At 52.7% G+C, this 19,675-nt stretch overlaps 7 protein-coding genes; 3 read left to right on the forward strand and 4 right to left on the reverse strand.

Moving 5' to 3' along the window:
* Positions 1-33: 33 nt before the first annotated feature.
* Positions 34-753, reverse strand: RCC_06806 (uncharacterized protein; the record flags this gene model as incomplete). Its single annotated transcript, XM_023772066.1, has 1 exon — positions 34-753. The coding sequence occupies one exon, from the start codon at positions 751-753 to the stop codon at positions 34-36; it is 720 nt and encodes a 239-aa protein (XP_023627834.1).
* Positions 754-2,072: 1,319 nt separating this feature from the next.
* RCC_06807 (uncharacterized protein) lies at positions 2,073-2,780 on the forward strand (the record flags this gene model as incomplete). The annotated part of the gene is made up of 1 exon (XM_023772067.1): positions 2,073-2,780. One exon carries the CDS (start codon positions 2,073-2,075, stop codon positions 2,778-2,780), a length of 708 nt encoding a protein of 235 aa, XP_023627835.1.
* Positions 2,781-3,520: 740 nt separating this feature from the next.
* RCC_06808 (uncharacterized protein) lies at positions 3,521-5,668 on the reverse strand (the record flags this gene model as incomplete). The annotated part of the gene is made up of 1 exon (XM_023772068.1): positions 3,521-5,668. The coding sequence occupies one exon, from the start codon at positions 5,666-5,668 to the stop codon at positions 3,521-3,523; it is 2,148 nt and encodes a 715-aa protein (XP_023627836.1).
* Positions 5,669-6,750: 1,082 nt separating this feature from the next.
* RCC_06809 (related to sugar transporter) lies at positions 6,751-8,437 on the reverse strand (the record flags this gene model as incomplete). XM_023772069.1 has 3 exons in its annotated part: positions 6,751-7,783; positions 7,838-8,172; positions 8,237-8,437. The coding sequence occupies 3 exons, from the start codon at positions 8,435-8,437 to the stop codon at positions 6,751-6,753; spliced, it is 1,569 nt and encodes a 522-aa protein (XP_023627837.1).
* Positions 8,438-9,323: 886 nt separating this feature from the next.
* RCC_06810 (uncharacterized protein) lies at positions 9,324-13,412 on the reverse strand (the record flags this gene model as incomplete). Its single annotated transcript, XM_023772070.1, has 1 exon — positions 9,324-13,412. The coding sequence occupies one exon, from the start codon at positions 13,410-13,412 to the stop codon at positions 9,324-9,326; it is 4,089 nt and encodes a 1,362-aa protein (XP_023627838.1).
* A 2,219-nt stretch (positions 13,413-15,631) lies between these two features.
* RCC_06811 (uncharacterized protein) lies at positions 15,632-16,134 on the forward strand (the record flags this gene model as incomplete). XM_023772071.1 has 2 exons in its annotated part: positions 15,632-15,848; positions 15,908-16,134. The coding sequence occupies 2 exons, from the start codon at positions 15,632-15,634 to the stop codon at positions 16,132-16,134; spliced, it is 444 nt and encodes a 147-aa protein (XP_023627839.1).
* Positions 16,135-17,251: 1,117 nt separating this feature from the next.
* RCC_06812 (related to monocarboxylate transporter) lies at positions 17,252-18,912 on the forward strand (the record flags this gene model as incomplete). XM_023772072.1 has 3 exons in its annotated part: positions 17,252-17,651; positions 17,705-18,115; positions 18,173-18,912. The coding sequence occupies 3 exons, from the start codon at positions 17,252-17,254 to the stop codon at positions 18,910-18,912; spliced, it is 1,551 nt and encodes a 516-aa protein (XP_023627840.1).
* Between the last annotated feature and the right edge of the window lie 763 nt (positions 18,913-19,675).

The raw sequence follows: 19,675 nt of genomic DNA on the forward strand, positions 1-19,675 counted from the left end.
TCCAGGATTCGCGGAAGCTGTGACGGGCTTCTGCTAGAGGAGACCTTCCATAATTTCGTCGTGGTTGAGATGGTAAACAAGATCTGAGTCTGCACGATACCACCTATCTCCCCCATCGGATCGCAGGCGGAAGACAAGAACTCTCTTGTTAATGAGAGTGATACCATTTTGGCGTTCCCGCGAATCTGCGATCCACGTCTCCACCAATGCAGTATAGCAATGCGAACCCAGGGACCCTCGTAGAATTTCATCTCGCTTCGAAGGGTATTTCCAATCGAGTCGAATGGTACTGATCAGGGTGCGGTACTGGTGTTCCAGATTGGACAACCAGTTTCGGAGCGGTTTGACTGCAAAATCTGATAAATGAGGATAGTGCAGTCTGGTTTCTACTCCCGTAGGCAATGGTGGCGAGTGAGGGGCTTCTGGAGACATGTATTGAAAGATGGTGTCACCGCCATAGTACTCCAGTGCGAACGCGGCACGCATTTTGCGATTCAGCTGGAGCGCGAGCGGCGGCTTATAAGTCTCGTCGATGTAGATGACGCCATCCTCAGAAGGCTTCTCGGTGATGACGCACTCCAGAATGGAATCTTGGAGCTCCTGTGGCAGTGTTTGGACGCGCATGTTGAATCTCTCGGTGAGCACGTCTTTCAATTCTTGCTTCAAGGCGTGGATGAGAGCGTCGAGACCGTGAGGTGTCGAAACGACGTCGGCGCGTCTCAGTGCAGCGGCGACGTGTGGCAATGTAGCCATGATGAAGGACGCTTGCAATTGGTTGGTGAAGCGTGTGATGCGTGCGCGCGCGCGCGCGTAATGGGCTGAGAAGTTCGTCGATTGTGCGAGATTCCATAAACAGATGGCCTCTGCGAGCCTGGCTGTGTTATGTGACAGACGGCAGCTGATGCCAGACGGAGGTCGATGTTTGGTGTAGGTGATGCTCGGGGGAGGTGATGCTTGGTGGGGGTGGTGCTTGGTGGAGATGATGCTTGGTGGAGGTGATGAACGCAGTCAACTTGTAGACGAAAAGTTCATCCGCAATGTTAATGTTTGAGAGTGAAGTCAAAATGGAAAGAAACGCGGACCTTGGAAAGACATTCTACTAGCGCCATTTTCCATGCGACTTCCATGTTCAATGTATTACTTACCGCGTCGAATCTCATAGTCTGGGGCGCGAGACGCACACCTTGAAGCGTTCTACTTACCATGCCTCAGTCCCAGCTCGCCCGACCACCGACCGCAACCAATGGTGCGTTTGTGCTTGCAATCTCCGCGTTGCATTGCTTCAGATGTAATCTACTCGCCCAGAGCCTGCAGTTCATCACAAACCAACCTGAGGTGTGCTAATCCAGTTGCATACCGAGCGGAGGCTTGTACCCCCTGTGATGTGCACAATGTTGTCTGCAGCAAGCTGAGAGGAGATGGTGTGCTGAGTATGTCGTCCTGTATTCCCTGCCGGAGCTTCCCAACCCACTTCCACAGAGCGCGCCAGTCTCGACGAGACTCTCTATCGTGTTGGACTTTGGCTTGTTTCGCTTTCGAGAGAGMTGCACTCGTGGGGACTTCGATCGCCTGTATCCAAGACGCGATACGAAAATGACATGTTCAAAGAGCAAGAAAGTGAGATATGTGCTTGCGTGAAAAGGGAGTGTGCTACGAATTGCTGAAAGTTGGGGCAAGGAGAATGTGTGTTTGATGATGCTTCTTTCAAGATGAGGTTCTGCTGTGCAAATGCTGTTGTGACTTCGAGAGGGGAGCGGGTAATGTCTTGTGGGTGGWAGTTGTTTTGCGGTCTTGGAGTTGATTGTGCGGCTTCGTTCGAGCTGCGAATGTTGCGCGTGCAATGTCCCACCATCGAGCATTGATGATGAGAGGAGAGGAGAGATGATGCTCATGGAGATGGAGAAATGGATAGAATGATGTGGACCCCTGGCTAAGCGATCCGGAGTTCGGTCCGTCGCCGGGATCCCGATCACATGCAAAACAACAGCACTTCACGAACACTGGCATTGGCGAACAATACGTAAATGTAGCAGTCCATCCCGCTATGCTACCTCGATAACACCCCCTTCAAAATGCTCGCATTCCTCGCCTCTCTCCTAGGATTCCTCTTCATCACCACCACCCTCCTCCTCATCCGCCTCCGCTCAATTCTCCACCGCCGCAAACCCATATCCCGACCCCGAAACTCCCACCCCTCACACCTCCTAATCGTCCTCGGAAGCGGCGGCCACACAGCAGAAATGATAGCCATGCTGACCCGAGCCACAACCGACCCCAACAACACTTCGCGATTGAATTGGCAAGACTTTACACACCGCACATGGGTCATAAGCTCAGGCGACAGCATTTCCGCCCTACGAGCCCAAGAATTTGAAGAAGAAGAATCGCAACAACAATCAAAACCTTCCTACACGATCAAAACCGTCCCTCGAGCCAGAAAAATCCATCAAAGTCTCCTCTCAACTCCAATATCCTGCTTGAAATGCCTCTTCACATGTGTGAGCATTTTAACGGAGAGAGCAGAATTTCCGGATATCATCCTCTGTAATGGTCCTGCTACTGCGACGATTCTGGTCTTTACATCTGTGCTTCTACGATTCTTTAATTGGAGGGATTGTCAGAGGGAGGATAAGATGAGAACTGTTTATGTGGAATCTTGGGCACGAGTTAAGAGGTTGAGTTTAAGTGGAAGACTGCTGGAGTGGGTTGTGGATCGGTTTCTTGTGCAATGGCCTCAACTTGCAGGTGGGAGGAGGGAGTTTGGTGGAGTTTTGGTTTGATTGGGTTTCTGATTGGGGACCTCTCGTGGATCTTCCGTGATGGAAAACTACATGCTTGGTAGCTTGCGATTAAAGCAAGGAATGGAGGTATCGAAGAGGTTCAAGTTTTACCGAGACAATCCAGGTCGTAGATGCCTGTATTGTCACATAGTCCCTGTGAACCTCCCGGTTCCCTGATTCATGGACAGGTTACCCTTGCGGCATATTACGGACTCTCCCACAGCCATATTGGGTCCTGAGTTGACATCTGAAGCGACCACACCGCCACGAAGATACCAGGAGTATGCCGCGGCCGCTTGTCTGAACGGATCCAAGCTGTTTTGACGATAACAATCCCGCCATCACGGTGAAAATGAGGCTCTACACCATCCTTTGGAAAGGCTGGAAACCCTCGACGCGAGCTGCATCTCGCCCCGAGCGATGGCGCTGCTCGAATGTCGGATTTGTCGCGGAACACTTTCCATCTATTACAGCACAGCATCTGAATACACTCTGGATCGAGCAGCTTTCAAAACAACTTTTATTACGATTAAAAACCCCGAAGCTATCATACTAGGTGCAACTGCGCCGTTTTATGCCCACTACACTGCTCAATCCGTACAAAACTCCTTCAGACATTATCATCTGTATCCGACTCCATGCAAGCCCATCTGTCAACAGAAACCTTCTAACAGCCGCGCCATCAGTTATCCATCATTCATGCAGAACATTCTCATCTTCGTGCGTTGTCAACATGCTTCTTACTGCAGAAGCTCATACTCATCATGGTCCATCAGAAGATCCTCCATCTCGTACGTTCCGGGCTCAGGATAGGAAGTTGCGACAGAGGCCGCCTCCATGTTTGAGATGAACAGGCTTCCCGGATCCATTTCATTGCGTCTCTGTACCCCCTCAACGCCTTCCTCCGGCATCCACTCACCTGCCTGACCAGTACCATGTATCTGCAGCCTCACCGCAACGTCCGAGATTGGGTGATGGAAGAACACGGGCGGCGCCATCATCGTGTTGACCTGGTTGGGCACTTGCGCATGCTGCAGAGCTGGCAGCGTCAATGTCTCGGAAGCCGCCACATTCTGTTTGAAGCGGGCAAAGGTTGGATCAGCAGATGGAATCTGCATTTGGAAGCGATTGGCCATGTGCGATCCTGACTGGAACTCGAATGGACTCTGCAGTTTCGTACCGGTGGTGGTCGATTCGCCGAACTCGGGCGATGGAGCACCGGAGTAGTACCCCGAGTAGAATGGAGAGGCCGAGGCGGTTTCCTGGAACAGATCTTGCGCCTCCTCCATCTCGGTGGTGAGATCCTCGCCAGCTTCGCTCGAATCAGCCGTGGTGACGCCGAACAGGGAGTCCTCCTCTTCATCCTCCTCATCCTCCTCATCCTCTTCTTCTTCAACAACAACAACAACTGGAGCAACCCTCTTGGCACTCTTCACTGCCTTCCTATTCTTCTTCTTCTTCGGCTTCGTCGTCTTCTTCTTCATCTTCTTTGGCTGCGCAGCCTTGGCCTCATTGTCGACAACCCAACTCTGCAGCGCATCTCGGATCGTGTCGCATTCTCCATGAAACTGCACAGTCTTCACCGCACGCATGGACCGGAGCGTGTGGAATCCTGGCAACTTCAGCACATCTGGGAACATGCGCACGCCCTTTGAGTTGGTCAACCCAACAAAGTCCTCCTCGTCAATCATAATATCCAGCCGCTTCAGCTTCTCAATCTCGCCAAGCATCTTGAACGCCTTCGCGGCCTTGGCGTAAGTGGCCTTGGTGTAGAAGAAGGAAATGTGTTTCAGCTGCTCCCTCCTCTCTGGCGCCAGAGTGGCAAGGAAGATGTCGAGGTGGAAGAGGTCCGTACATACAAACGAATTGATGCTGTAGAAGACTGGCATGGCTTCGTTGAAGATCTCTTTGTTGACGCGGAGCAGTGCCTGAAAGTTAAGGGTGGAAGTCAGCAACGTCGACCAACTTAGCGCCTTGCAAGACCATTTCGGTTTCCAACGACATCCCATACGCTTCATTTCGCCATTCGCTTTACTTACGAGATGTGTGCGGAGCACTGGGCAGGTAAGAGACCCATCGTGGCGATTGCGAAATGCGAAGTTATCCCACCGCGCGCGCACGCCTGTGGGGCTGGTGTCGGTCTCCCAATCGGGAAGGTGCATCTCCTCGTCGAAGTTCTTGGTGCGCACGACAACTTCCTTCGCCGGACTGTGTCGATTGGCCTGGCGAACGGACACCCCACTCTTGGGAAGCCCAAGGCAAAAGCCATAGATTTGCAGCCGCAGCTCTGCCGGTAGTTTCAGAAACGGGAATGGGCCCTTGTTAGTATCAACAGCGGGGGAGGGAAGGTGCTTTTGAAGGAAGATCTGTGCAGCGGCAGGGCCAACGAAAAGTTCATCCCCGTCCTCGTCATCCTCGTTCTTACCTTGAAAGACCTCAAATGGCAGGTCGAAGCGACGTAGAAGAGTCGCAAATGTGCTGTTGAACTGGGAGATGATCCAGGAGCCTTGATAGCCGCGCGTGATGGAGCCCTCAACCGCGGCGTCGTTGTAGTACTTGAAGGCCTTGAGGATGTGGCGTTGAAGTTCGAGGAGTGTCAACTCTGGATGGATCGTAATGATGGCGACTGACAACTCTTCGAGCGACAGTTTGGGTTGATCCTTTGAGCGTCGGAAGCCGTTGAGGAGTGCTTTGATTTGGATGGTGAGCTCCGTGTCGGGCTGCGGCTGGGAAACCATGATGTTCATGATGTCCGGCGTGATGGAGGACGATGGATGATGGAAGGTGGAAGAAGGTGGAAGAGAAGTAATGGATGTATCCAGGCAGCGGAGCGGAATCGGCGCACTGATGACGAACGCGCGTTCATGGTAAGTAGTAAGATTGGACATGGTGAGTGAATGAGGAAGGTGGACTCTGCAATTTCCGCATCATACATCTTGCCAACGCCGAGATGCATGTATGAAGCGGGAACAGGAACAGAACATATCCAAACACGTTCTTCGAGATTCGTGGGTGCCGAATAGACTTCTGTTGTTTCCTGGTCGATCCGAATAGGAGGCACACAAGAGTTATTCAATGGGTCAATCGGTGATGCGACGAAGTGCTCATCTACGGCAGAGTCCCGGAACGCCTCGAGTTGTTTCTGTTACCAGAATCACTCGTTGGCGGACGTCATCGAACATTGAGAGTCGTCAAATCATTGAGAGATCGCCATACCAACAGCAAGTTTCTGAGGTGTCGACAAAGTGGTCAATACGATGATCCTCTCGGCAGCACGACAGCTCTACAGTGTAGCCTACATTGAGCTCTTCTGAGGTCACTCCTCAGCAAGTTTGCTTCAGCCGCTGTCTGTATGTCGAATATAAACCCATCAGTGGCGGTGGCGCTCGTCACAATCCACCCGACAGCTCTTGTGCCAATGAAGGTCGGTAGACTGCGCATACTTTCATCAATACCACAAGGTCCAGCTGGAAATTTCTCTTCTCGCTCGATGGAAACACAAATGCCACAAAGCTGTCGTGAAGGCAGAAGGACGTGTTTAGATCATTTCGACAAGTCATGGCTTATGGACGACAAGGCTGGGATTCAAAGGGTGGGAATGTCCCTCAAATACCAGCCATCCGGAACTCTGCCCAGAACCCGCCTCATTGACTATAGATCAAACACGGTCAAATTCCTACTGCTATTTGACGAGACAACGTCAGAAAGTATCGCGGCTCTGGTAGCAATGCAAGGCCTCGATTTCTCATCGAGAGATGGCAATGCAGCGATTCACAGCACCCATCGACTGGTACAAGTGTGCTTCAAAGCATAGCAAATAGGAGGCTTCACAAACATTCCAAACCAGAGCAGACGGAAACTGCATCTCCCTGGCTGTCCTCACATCGATACTACGACGACGGACAGAAGACGGAAGGAGTAATGGCCGTAATCATATTCATCTACATCTAATACATCATCATCATCATCATCAAACCCGCTTCTCGATCTGCACCGAATCATCAAACGCTTTATTGTCGTATTCCTTCCTCGCAGCGACCTCAGCCAGTCGAGCAATCTCAGGATCCTGCGGCGTAAGCGAAGCCTTCACGACGCCAGCAATAGAATCGTGGTCTCTGAACAGCCGCTCCATATCATCGAGTGATCTTCCCATTGTCTCGGGGTACAGGAAGAAGACGAGGAGTGGAATACAGCCGCCAAGCACTGCGTAGAGGATGTAGTACTGGTATCCGAGACTCTCAATCGCCACGGGCGTGATCATGAGGACGGCGAAGTTCCATAGCCAGTGGTTGGCAGTTGAGAAACTTGTCATGGGCATTCGTAATCTGGTTGGAGCAACCTCTGTCACGTAGAGATAGTTGCATCCCAGAAATCCAATCGGAACGAAGAAGTTGAAGAAGAAGACGAAGAACACGGAGCCGATCTGTGCCGACTTGTTCTCTTTGGGGAAGCTGTTGGTGATGGCCAGTGCAGTCATGCACATCGACATGCCGAATCCACTGAAGATGAACAGCTTCCTGCGTCCAAAGCGATCGATGGTGAAAAACGCAACGAACGAGCTGAGGAATTTCCAGGTCAGGCAAGCCCCGGAGAGGATTCTTGCAGTCTCCTTGTCCAGACTCAGGCCTTGTTCGAAAATGGTAGTGCTGTAAGAGGAGATGAGGTTGCTACCGCACCATTGCTGGAAGAATTGCAGGATAAGGCAGAGAGCGAAGCGGTAGAAAACTTTGTCTTCGCCCATTTTGAACAGATCCCGTTTCCGAGCGGCACTTTTGGTGGCCTCCAGTGTGACTTCAATGGCACCTATCTCGGACGAGATTTCGAAACTGTCGACTGGAGCATCCCGTAGTGTCGACAAGTTCTGGCGAGCGTTCTCCATACGACCCTTTGATGCAAGCCAGCGAGGTGATTCAGGAACCAGATAGACGGACGCAATAAGTATCAGGGAGATGATTGCTGGGATGACCAAAGGCATTCGCCATGAGAGCGATCCGGTCTTGATCCTATATCGGGCATTAGAAACATGTGGTGTCGTCCACGCATATGAGTTCGCTTACTGGAAGAAGCCAAGGTTTATCCACGCCTGCAAAACATATCCCACAGTAATGAAGAGGCCATCAATAACGACATGCTGTCCACGGTTGATTGCTCTCGAGCACTCTGACTGCCAGACGGGCACAGTTGTGCTCAGAGCTCCGACACCCAGACCAGTGATGAAACGACCAACGACGAATTGTGCCAGTCCAAAGCTCGTGCACTCCAGAACCTCGCCGATAAAGGTCAAGACAGCAGCCAGAAATACAGTCTTTCGTCGTCCAAGAATGTCACCGATGGACGCACAAGCTAAAGAACCAAATAAAGCCCCGAGTGTGCAAGTAGCGACAACCGTACCCTTGTGAGAAAGTCGTCAGCATCGTCCCAKATCTAAGGCGATCGCCAAGATAAATAATGCTTACCTGAATAGTGCTATTCGTCTGCTTTTGTGCTCCGGTGGTGTGTAGAGTGTCAATCTCGGGGAAAGTCTTGACCCAGTTCTCAATAGAAAGCAATCCTCCTACTCCCGACTGATTGTATCCAAACAKGATGAAGGAAGGCAGAGCGATCAAAAGCGTCTGCATAAGCTCCAACTGCTTACCGGTGCGACGGGGAAGCAGCATCTTGGCGGATGTTGATCGTCGTTCGCCAAGCAGAAACAAGACAATGGCCAAGAGAAGCAGGGAAAAAGGTAACTTGACCTCACGATGCAGGCCGGGCTGGCTCTGGTCATTATATATTTGTTCATTCGCCGCGTGGGTCCGTCCCGCTATCGATGCGACCACGAGGCAAGCTCGTGCCATCATGCCATCGAGAAAAAGGTCCACTGCCATTCTCCATGGGGACTGGCCGGACTGACGCTGTGGAGCAAGGTTGAAAAGACCCACGGGGACCGGGGGGTCGGGGTTTCGAGCGCTGGGGCCCGTCCAGGGGGACGACAACCACGAGGTGGTCCACTGTGAGAAGCCGATTTATTCTCGTGGATGGTGACTATAATGGAATGTCTCCGTCAATTGCCGCTTTAATGGGAAAGACCTCAAAGCCGTCCCGTATTGGCAGTAGAAGGGCATCATGTCATGCTGAATCGTTCTCCGGGAGTCGGTGAGGGCAGAAATTGCTGGCCATCGTCGGCGAAATCGGTGCGACTCTGAAAGTTTTTCTCTGGGCCTTCGTCGGCTGCCCACATCAGCTAAATTGTGTGCGTGACCACATATCGGAACGTGCCGCTCTTCCAGCGACTTCGAAGCGTTATAAATGCTGTGGGAGCGTGCGAGGAGATGGTAGCGATATCGCCGTTGGTTGCCGTACAGCCTATTTAGCGACAGAAGACCGGCCAAGACGGCATGTCGAATTGTCAGCAGGCTTGTATGTTACTCAAGGAATCGTCATGATCAACTCAATTCAATCTGTACAATCAACAGCCGGTGGTCGGTTAAGAGGAAATATCTCCGAGAATTGCGCTCGCTGTAATGGGTGTGGAACTGTGCGACCCTGATCCTTCGTATCTCGCTAAAACATATCATCATCCTCCTGCCCCTCTGTGAAGCCGTTCGCATGGCCGTTGGCATGTCCATTTGCATGACCGTTCGCATGACGCTTCCCATTCCCATTTCCATTCCCATTCATCTCGGCCTTCTGCGCCAATCGATCTCTGTCAACACCTCGCATACACTCTGCAACCAAACCCTCAAGCCCGCAGTCGCCTACCAGACCAACCAGTATCTCATCCATGACCTTCTCTTCCCTCACCAGTTCTCCGAGCATCTCAGCCCCAAGATCCTTGCGATGTTTGTAGTCAGTCTCCTTGCAACCAACCCCGAGAACCTCGGAAGGAAGAGCAAAGCCGCGCCCATCGCCATTGAAGAAATCCACGTCGAATCCGCGTTGGAGAGTATACCAGAGAGCCGTGTCGCGTAACATCTCAAGTCGATCGGCATCAACCTTTTTCCTGCCCATCTTGCGACCAAGGGAATTCCAGTCGTCGTAAATGTACATCCGCTTCCAGACCAAAGCTCGCAATACTTCAGCTCGCTCCTCACTCAAACCCGTAGCGACGGCAGCGTCGACTGCCTGTAGAGCGAGAAGAAAGTTGCCACCTTCAGGAATACCCTCCGGCCTGCTGCTGTCACTCAAGTCAATGAGTGTCAAAACCTCCACCAATTGCTCAATGGTCAGAACTCGGTGGTCGATAACCGCATTGAGTCCATTTTCCAGCAAGGTATGGTGAACCTCCAAGCCAGCATCCAGATGCGTTGAGTATCGGTTCATAACATTCAAGGTCTCCGCATCCCTGTCCAAGCTTCCGATGCGTGTTGATAGTATGTGCGCGTCGATGCGTCCTTGAATGTCAATGATGCGTAGCGCTTGAGCGATGGGATCGCTGGTAGCGACAGCCTGCACAGCGCCGCCTCGGGCAAGCTCCTGATCGTCTTCCTCCGCCGCAAGCATCGCAAGTCGACCGAGACTCAGCTCGACCTTCTTTGCCCATACTTCTTCCTCCTTCCCTCCCTCCCGCCGCAATACCGCTCCAGCATGACCAAAGTCGGATCCGGCAACGACATCGTTGATCCAGCACAGCTTTCCTCTCCATTCAGCCTTTCTCAACCAGGTCTTGAGAGCAGCAGGCCATTCCTTCTGCGCGCTTTCCAGCTTCGCTCCGATCGAACCCTCTCTGAACATGCGCTCAAAGAAAGGCTCTGACCAAACTTCTCCAAATTTGTCAAAATACGATTGAATCTGCGCTTTGAGACCTTGCAAGCCTTGCTTGGCCTTCTCGCGCTCGACAGATCCCAGGGCGGTATTCCCGGCACAATCGACGAGATACTGTTCCTCCGCGATAACCATATCCGTCAACGTTCTCATGTCCCGCCACTTCTCGGCCAGTTCCATGCCAGCAGCCGCTTGACCGACGCCGGCAAGGCTWCGAAGCGCCTCATACCGAAGATCGGAGTATCTCTTTTGAAGCGCGGCCGCATAAGCTTGATCCTGCTGCCCCGGACGCGATTTCCGCCAGTTGACAGCCTCTTGGGTTTGAAGACACAACAACTTCGCAAGTTCGGAATTTGCATGCGCAAGTTCCGCCGCGAGAGCATCGCCATTAACATCCAAATTGTTCGTCCCAAAGTAGTTTGAAGCAAATTCACGAGACAGCTCCGCGATCTGTGTCGTATAATTGATGAGCTTGTCGGTGCTCGTCCAGAATTCGGGAAGGTCTTGGTACTCCACAGGATCAGTGAGAATGCCGTCGGATAGAGGGTCTAGCAAAATGCCGTAGTCGGCAGCATTCTCGCCGCGGAACGCGAATGCAGCATCCAAGCCTCTGCACCACACGTCATTAACCTGGTTTGCAAGCTTTAGAATCTTGTCGGGGTTCTGCTGGTCGCCAGTCTTCATGTTATTTGTGAATACCTTCACGTGCGTCAGTAACTGCTCGACACGGTGTAAGCCACCAATAAAAAACTTCCGAACTGCATCCTCGTTGGAGAGTTCAGGACGATCCATGAATGGTTCTTCTTGAAACCAAAGGCAGACTTCGTCGAGCAAGGTGGCACTCCGCTTCCCTCCGCCGGTCGCCGCAACGTGCTCCTCGAAGGTGGTCCACAGCTGCTGGCCGGCGGCAGCGCGCTCAGCGTCCCACATGAGCCGCCACATGGTGCTTCTTGATAAAGATGGGTAAGATCGTCGAAGATAGCCTGCCAAAGCTCTCAGTGCTCGAACCTTGGCAGCAAGACCTTGTTCCATAGATGGGGGAGAATGCGAGATAAACGAGGTGTACTGTGGAGCAGTATCGGCGCGCAGAATCTCATCGCTAATCTGCAACGCAGCATCTTCCACATCCTGCAGAGAATGTCTTTCCTGGCCGGCGATTGAAAAGTCGAGGATGTTGTCCTGCTGCATTGTGCCATAGAACACAGCCTCTTCGATTTGGCATTTCGCGGACAGCTTGGGGCCTTCCGGCAGGGAGTTGACGTCGACACAGGAATATCTCACCAAGCCGGCGCTCCTGACGAAGGAAACACACGACGCTTGACTGCCTCCTCTGTGTACCTCAGCTGCAACATCTTGGGTGGAGAGGTCTCTGCCCTGTCGAAGAAAGATGGCCTCTTCAAATGGCTCTGGCTGGACGTAGGACGAGACGAGCTGTGCTTCTGGGCTGTCGACGATCGGCTCGCGTGTCGCGAAGAGTACTGTAGCATCCTCGAACACCACAAAAACGCTGTGCTCCGGCTTGGGCACAATCAACTTCGGCCTCCTCTGTGGTCGACCGTGATATTTTGAAACGTATTTGATGTGGTGCACAGCAACTTCAGGGCCCGAAAGAGTGAGTGCTGCTACGGCGTAGCTGTGCATACTCTTTCCGCCGACACGCAGGAGAACCAGGAGATGTAGTGGTTGGTGAGTTTCGCCACGGACYAGGGCAAGCTCTAGTCCATCTCCAGCGATTGGTTTCTCCAAGATGGCAAAGTCTAGAGCAGCCAGATTTTCCAATCTGCCCTCCAGCTCTGGAATTTCCAGCAGTCTGAGTTCGGCAACAAGTTTTTCGCGAATTTGCGCAGTGGCTTGATATTCTGATCGCCCGGTCCAGTCCAGCTCCCATGTAAGAACCTCTCCACCTTCAGTCAACGATACAGCTTGCATTTGACCTCGAGCCTTGAGCGCACGAGTATGCACCGCGGAGACATCCTTCTTGTAGTCGCTGGTCAGTAGTCCCTTGAAACTGCCAAAGAAACTTCCCGACGCTGGCTCTGTGACGCGTAAGAAGTTGACTGTGATTTTTGGCTTGCCTTGCGCGTCTCGCAGGGCGAGCTGTGCGGTTCTGCCAGAGTCCAACAACACGACGAAACCAGCGTGCTCTGCGGAAACCAGATCAACCACTCTCTCTCCCGAGTACAAACCTAGCGTGCCATCCACACTGTTGTTCTTCTCCTGAAACCGGCCAATGAATGCCTCACGGTCGATGGATTCGTAGTACACAATCTTGCCTGTTGTAGCCGAGATCATCACCAGGCCAGCATCAGTAGAGCTGACGCCGCCGCTTGGTACCAGTGCGGCAAAGGGAAGCTCTTCCCTCGCCTTGACTGAGAAAGGGACGTCAAATACCCGTGGAGTGCTGGCGGTATGCGCGTGATATTCCCAGATGATTGCCTTCTCCCGCGTCACCGCAAGCGCACGCCCATTCCGATCCAGACTACCGCGATACTCTACGCCTTCCTGGCGCAACTCCTTGGGCGTGCTGGGCAATAGCTTTGCGCTGTAGCATTTGTTCGCTGTCAAAACTGTCGCGCCATCCCCACGCATCGCCCGCTTTGTCGCTGGCTTCTTCCCGCGCACCACAACATCCATCTCGGTAGTGTTGGATACATGACGCTGATGATGGTGGAATCCATTTGCTTGTGGGGAAGCTTCCTCTTCGGCAATCGCGTCGACGTGCTCGGTGCTTACGCGTGGCTGGAACTGTTCCTGGCTGATCTTGCTACGTTTCCTCCTCGGTGCAGACGTCTTGAGGGTGTCGTTCTCGCTGGTTCGTGTTCGTCTTYGAGGGTTTGCCGATGATCGTGTGACGCGCGCCGTCTCAGGTGCTTCTGATGATTGTGACATTTCGGGCGTGTCGGGAGAATATTAGGAGAGGACGTCAGAACACACGCGATGCGGTAGGGCCACCGTGGTGATGATAAATGGCGGTCGAGTTTGTAACTTCGTCTATTGTTTACTCGAAGAAGGAACGAGCAAGTAACTTTCCGCTAACTCCAAAACTCCGTGTTTCTTCTACCGACTCGTCAAAACTCATGGGTACCGCGACTTCTAGCACAGACACTCGCTTCACATGCGACAAATGTACATCCAATAATGTATCCAGGCCTTCACCACATTGACGATATGCATCCATCACCTAACGATCATGACACGCGAGGAATGAATGGTACGCGAACAGTCCCCGATCACACGCGGTCCAACGGTTCTTACCCCCGCATCATGCTTCAATTGAAGGTAGGTACCTTACCTAGCTTCCATCTCTACGAACCTCACCCCAACATGGATGAACATTCCATGGCCTTCAGGTCCAGGCATCAAGCCCAAATGCTGATGGCCGACTTATTTGTATGCGGCACGACTTATAGAGGATAATCCCACCATGCGATCCACGACATAGACATTCTAGACACTAGAATGCTCTGGCGTGCACTCCCTCCAACGGATGATCCGCCTTTGAGATCTCTCTGTTGCTGGCGCCCTTGACTTCCGTTCAGAGACACTGTTATCTCCTCAATGATCATCGCAGACACACAGCATTCATTCTCTTGATCGGCCGTCCGTCCGCGCTGGCAAGTGCCATCGCGTGCTGACGACAATCTGAGACACCTCTTCAACAAATCAAACACGGCCAGCATGTTCTTTCCACATTCAATATGTGATTGTKGATCTCTCTCTCGGCATTGCACATACAATGCCAGACATCTTGCTCCCAAAGCCGAGCGAGAAGCAAGGCAATGGTCAAGCGCAACGTTCAAGCTCGTAGCATACAATCAGACATCATAGTAACCATGACCCTGCTGTATGCCGCGAGACCGTCGCGTGTTCTCTCCGAGTCGGTGACGTTTCGCAGCGGATGGGACGTGGCTGTATTCTCCGCGCTTGACGCACACCTTCTCGGCTTCTCTCGTTTATCCGCGCTCGGGCTGGGGTTGATGCAGCGTATCTCTTGGGAAAAAGAAAGCCGTATCGTGTCCATTTCGTGCCTTTGCTGGAAGCTGTTGTCACTTCGAAGCTTGATCGAACCGCTGCCGAGCGCGATGCAGGGCAGGGCGACACTCGAGTGGGTCTTCAGTGTTCCTTGCGGCCGTTGACTCAAGCACATCTCTGCGCTGTAGTCGCAAGCCTTTAACGCCTTCGAAGCTATCGCACTGCGTGAGCAGTGGGCTAGCTCGTTTGGTGCCTTTGCTGGAAGCTGTTGTCACTTCAAAGCTTGCTCGAACCGCTGCCGAGCGAGATGCAGGGCGACGGTCGAGTAGCCCTTGGGTGTTTCTTGCGGCCGTTGACTCAGCATTGTGCTGTAGTCGCAAGCCTTTGACACCTTCGAAGCTGTCGCACTGCGTGGGCAATGGACTGGCTCTTTTGATGTTTCCTCACACAGCCTTTGACTCAGGCACGTCGAGTGCTGCAGTCGCTGGATGTGTCGTTCTCGTGGGTCCACGCGTCGAAGCTTGGTCGAGCCACATACGAGCCGGAGGCATGTATGTGGTCAAGTAGCTCTTCGGCGTCTGTCGCACAGCCGTTGGTTGAGGCATTCGATGCTCTCGTCGCCGGCGGTGGTGATTTGGGGAGGAAGCAGCGGCGAGTTTGAAACACATGGAAGGCGCGACCGGCTACTAGCGTGATGACAAATTCGCAGCTTGTCTTGCTGAAGTGTTAGGGTTGGGGTAGCAGAGCAGCAACATCGAACCGACTCCAGCTGCAGCAAATTGTGAAAGTGGGCGATCTCATCAGTATCTTGATAGCCATCATCTATTACGAAAAACTCCCGTATACCTACTCACATCCGTAATCAGTCGTGTAGCAGCTGGATACGTTCAACCTTTTACCGCCAAAGGGCAAACAGGTTTGGTGGAAAGGAACATTATGATGGAAGTCCGTCAGAGGGTTTCCGGGAAGAAACTGAGCGCACCACCGGGATGTTCCCAATTGGCAAGCAAGGGCATCGTAACAAGTACATGTCGTAACTGGGGCTGTATGTTGCACGACGCACGTGAGGGCACTTAAGAGCCAGTTCCGCACCGCTTCTTGTTCACAGCACTCTCACTCACCAACCTCACATCAACATGGCCGCCTCCGCTAAAGTGCAACAAGCTCAGGCCTTCATCACCGAGTCGTTTGGATACAGTATCCAGGACGCAGCCCTTGTGCATGAGGCAATCGATACGACCGGATTGTGCAGGATTTACTCTACCGAAGCCAACAAACGCTTGGCTATGGTTGGCGACAAGGCTCTCGAGAGCACCATCATCTCGGCGTGGTACCCTACTGGAGCTCCAAGGGGTACGCTGCCACCCGTGCGATCCTCTATCATACCCACGAGTCACTGATCCGTTGCTCAGGTGAATGCTCTTCCCAAGTCCAGACCAGACTCCGGAATGAGAACTTGGCAGATGTCGCAGAGACGCTCGGCCTTGATCGCTACTTGATCCTCCACCCTGGGCAGCTCGGAAGAGTGAGTCGCAAGACTCTGGCCACTGGACTTGAGGCGATATTTGGCGCGATCTATCGTGATTCCGGAGAGCAGATATCAGTCGTCAGAGAAGCTATGGATTTCGTCGGCATCTGATGCTGCTACACCTCAGGTAGCGTACCCATCCTTTGTGCGGGCTAACATCGAATGTAGGCTCCACTGTCAGGTCGCATTGGCTAGTGTAGCATGGCCGCCTTTAGGCCCCTCATTGGAACACCCCCGAGGACCTCTATACAGTTCAGCAGGCTCTTGCTTCCACATCCATCGAGATGAACGGACTAGGTGTCTCATTGCAATATGAGTAGCGAGAGCCCGCTGTTCAGTATTGCAGACCTCGGGGGTGTTCCAATGAGGGGCTTAGAGGTAGCTATGCTCGACGAGCCAATATGTCAAGTAAGGGAGCACCTGCTCGTGTTAATGCTGAGCGTGAATGCAAGCAAAACACGAGCAACACACGGCTTTTCGTGCTGTGGTGAGGGTCCCTGCTGACTTCTGAATAGTCCAACAACTATCCCGGACGCAGCAGGACATGGAGAAGAGGGGAGGAGGACGAGGAGGAGGAGAGAGAAAAGAGATTGAGAGGAGAAAGATGAAGAGGAGAGCACTGACCGAAGTCAATCATTTTGTGGGGTGAGAAAAGTGGTTCAACACACTTGAGTCTAGACCTTGAATGCAACAGATGGGTCGTCGCATTGTCCTTTTCCTTCACCTCGCCCACCAATGCAGTGATAGTGTTGAAGAGAGGCAACGATGCGCGAAAGATCGTCGTTGTTGATGCTTTCCCGTCGTGTTCGGCTCGGAATCTGCCGTCCCTTCCTAGAGATGCCAGGTTGCGCTTATACTTTTCCCATGCGACCTCACCTCATACAATACCGCACTCCCAGGACAGTATCTCTCGTGCTGCTCATCATCGGGAAACCTTGCGGCTATTGTTGTTGAATTTGCCCAAGCCGTTCTGCCAAGAAGATCAAGATGCCGTCGGCGGGCATCGGCCACAACCCCACCAAAGCGGCGATGGAATGCGAAAGGGCGTCAAACTATTACTCATCCCGTCGTAAAATGGCGTAAAAATGGCAGTGGGGGTCCCCATCTTTAAGCCATTCATTTGCCCCGGAAAAGATTTTCTTTCCCAGTCCTTGTATCGACCTCCATGCACATTGGGTGAAACGAATCCAGGAAATATCATTCGTCCGCTACAAACAAGCAGCAGCGTATGAAATTCGGGGCCAAAGGCAGCACGCCAGGATTATATACTTCAAGCAGCGGCTCTTCCGTAACCACTGAACACCCCTCCACGGCTCTCAAAACGGAGCCATGGCGTCCTTCCGATTCACCGGAGTCCACGTCCCAGGAATTACCATCGGGTCAGGCTGGAATCCATGAAGTGTCTCACGTCAAGAATGAAGAACGCCACTCACTGTCGGATACCATCGACTCCAACAATGTCGACGGTGGAGATGCCCAACTCAGCCATACCAAGTCCCGCGTGAGCGTTGCTCCTGATGGTACCATTTATCCAGAAGGCGGGCTCCGTGCCTGGCTCGTCGTCTTTGGGTCTTTCTGTGGTCTCGTAGCCGCACTTGGCTTGATGAACACAATTGGAGTCTATCAAGGTCAGTCGTGCAGAACAATGCCTCGTAGTAGGAAAAGCACTCACATGCAGCAGCGTACTGGCAGGAAAATCAGCTTTCAGACAAGAGCGAGTCAACGATCGGATGGGTAATCTCCATTTACGTGTTTCTCTCCTTCGGCGGAGGACTCATCGTAGGACCTGTCTTTGATGTGTACGGCCCTCGTTGGCTCCTGGCTGGCGGCACGGTCCTCCTAATGTTGTGTATATTCCTGCTGGGTGTCTGCACCCAGTATTGGCACTTTGTCATCGTTTTTGGCATCCTTGGTGGCACGGGCACGTCGCTCATCTTCACCCCTACAATCTCTGCCATAGGACACTTCTTCTATGTTAAAAGAGGCACAGCGACTGGAATGGCGGCAGCCGGAGGAGCAGTGGGCGGTGTCATCTTCCCGTTGATGCTGCAGAGCCTTTTTGACCGCGGAGTCGGATTTGGATGGGCCACTCGTGAGTATCATGCTCCTTCTCATCAGAACCGCTTTGCTAACCAACCATTACCAACAGGCATTCAAGGCTTCATATTTCTTGGCCTGCTCATCGTCTCGAACCTGCTTGTGCGATCCCGACTGCCGCCGAAGCCGGGACAGTCAATTCTTCCCGATTTTCGCATCTTTAGATACAAGGACTTTGCGCTGGTCACAGTCGGATCTTTCTTCATGGAATGGGGATTATTTGCGCCCATCTCGTACGTCACAGCCTATGCTCTCAGCACCAATGGAGCCGTCAGCACGACCTTTGCCTATCAGATCATTGCGATCCTCAACGCATTCTCCGTGCTAGGTAGATGGCTGCCGGGCTACTTTGCCGACAAGATTGGTCGCTACAATTGTATGCTTGCCGCTCTGATCATCTGCATGCTATCCGTCTTGGGACTGTGGCTCCCGGCAGCCGTGCTCTCTAGTCGAGCAGACCACGAGGCGAACAACAACACGATCTTCGGCTTGCTGGTCACCTTTTGCATCCTCTTCGGATTCGGTTCTGGGAGTAATATCAGCCTGACGCCTGTTTGTGTCGGTATGCTCTGCGATACTGAGGAGTATGGGAGGTACTACGCCACTTGCTACACCATGGTTGCGATCGGGACCTTGACTGGTATTCCAATCGCTGGAGCATTGATCGAAGCTTGTGATGGAGCGTACTGGGGCGTCGCTACGTTTACTGGAGTTTGCTACATGGTGTCGTTTGTGGCGTACGCCGCGGTGCGAGTCATGAAGGTCGGCGTCGGCTTGRAAGCAGTGTACTGAGAGGAACATACGGTCTGTTCTGAGAGAAGTAAAAGAGGTTGAAGCAGGATTGAGGTATGCAGTCCCGGCGGTGGGATGCAGATGGAGCTGGCAAGGAGCAGAAGGAGATGAGGCGAGGAATCGAGGAGGTATGTTCGTTCTTGTTCTTGATGTCGTCCGTCTGTCACTCGCGGACCAGCTCGCCGTCAGCGCCATAGCAGTCTCTACCTTGTTGCAAGGCATCAATAGACGCGACAGCTTTTGTATGTCCTCCTTTTCTTTGTCCTGCGGCGCTGAACAAACGGTAGTACTGAGGATGCCATTAATCATTCTCTCTTTCATTCTACCTCTCCGCAAGATATCCAGTGTCTATAACTCGAAGATCTCTTGTTAGTTATATCAGGCGACAACACGCCCGCGTCTCTCGTGTATCGCTTTTTTCTGTTTCTAGTTGCTTCCATTGAGGCATCCACATATATGCGGCCATGCTCCATCATTGGCTGGTGTTCTACCACTGCAAGGCTTCTTGCTATGGATAGCACACGCTCCAAGCGCTTCGAGTGTGCGACTCGTCGACCTTGGTGCCATCCATTCCACCGTTGGGACATTGCTCTCGCTCGATACGCTTCGCTCAGGGGTTCTCGTCGCAGGGAAACGTACCTAGACCTGGAGATAGCGGTTCGAGTCAACACTCGATAGATGGTTAGTTGATTGACTGCAAGGGTGCCGTCGTTTGCATCTCTCCCGCGGTCACCCCCCCTCCCGCTAGCACCAGCTAGCGTAC

The sequence above is a fragment of the Ramularia collo-cygni genome, assembly GCF_900074925.1.
Source record: "Ramularia collo-cygni strain URUG2 genome assembly, contig: RCC_scaffold10, whole genome shotgun sequence".
In the NCBI taxonomy this organism is placed as follows: Eukaryota; Fungi; Ascomycota; class Dothideomycetes; order Mycosphaerellales; family Mycosphaerellaceae; genus Ramularia; species Ramularia collo-cygni.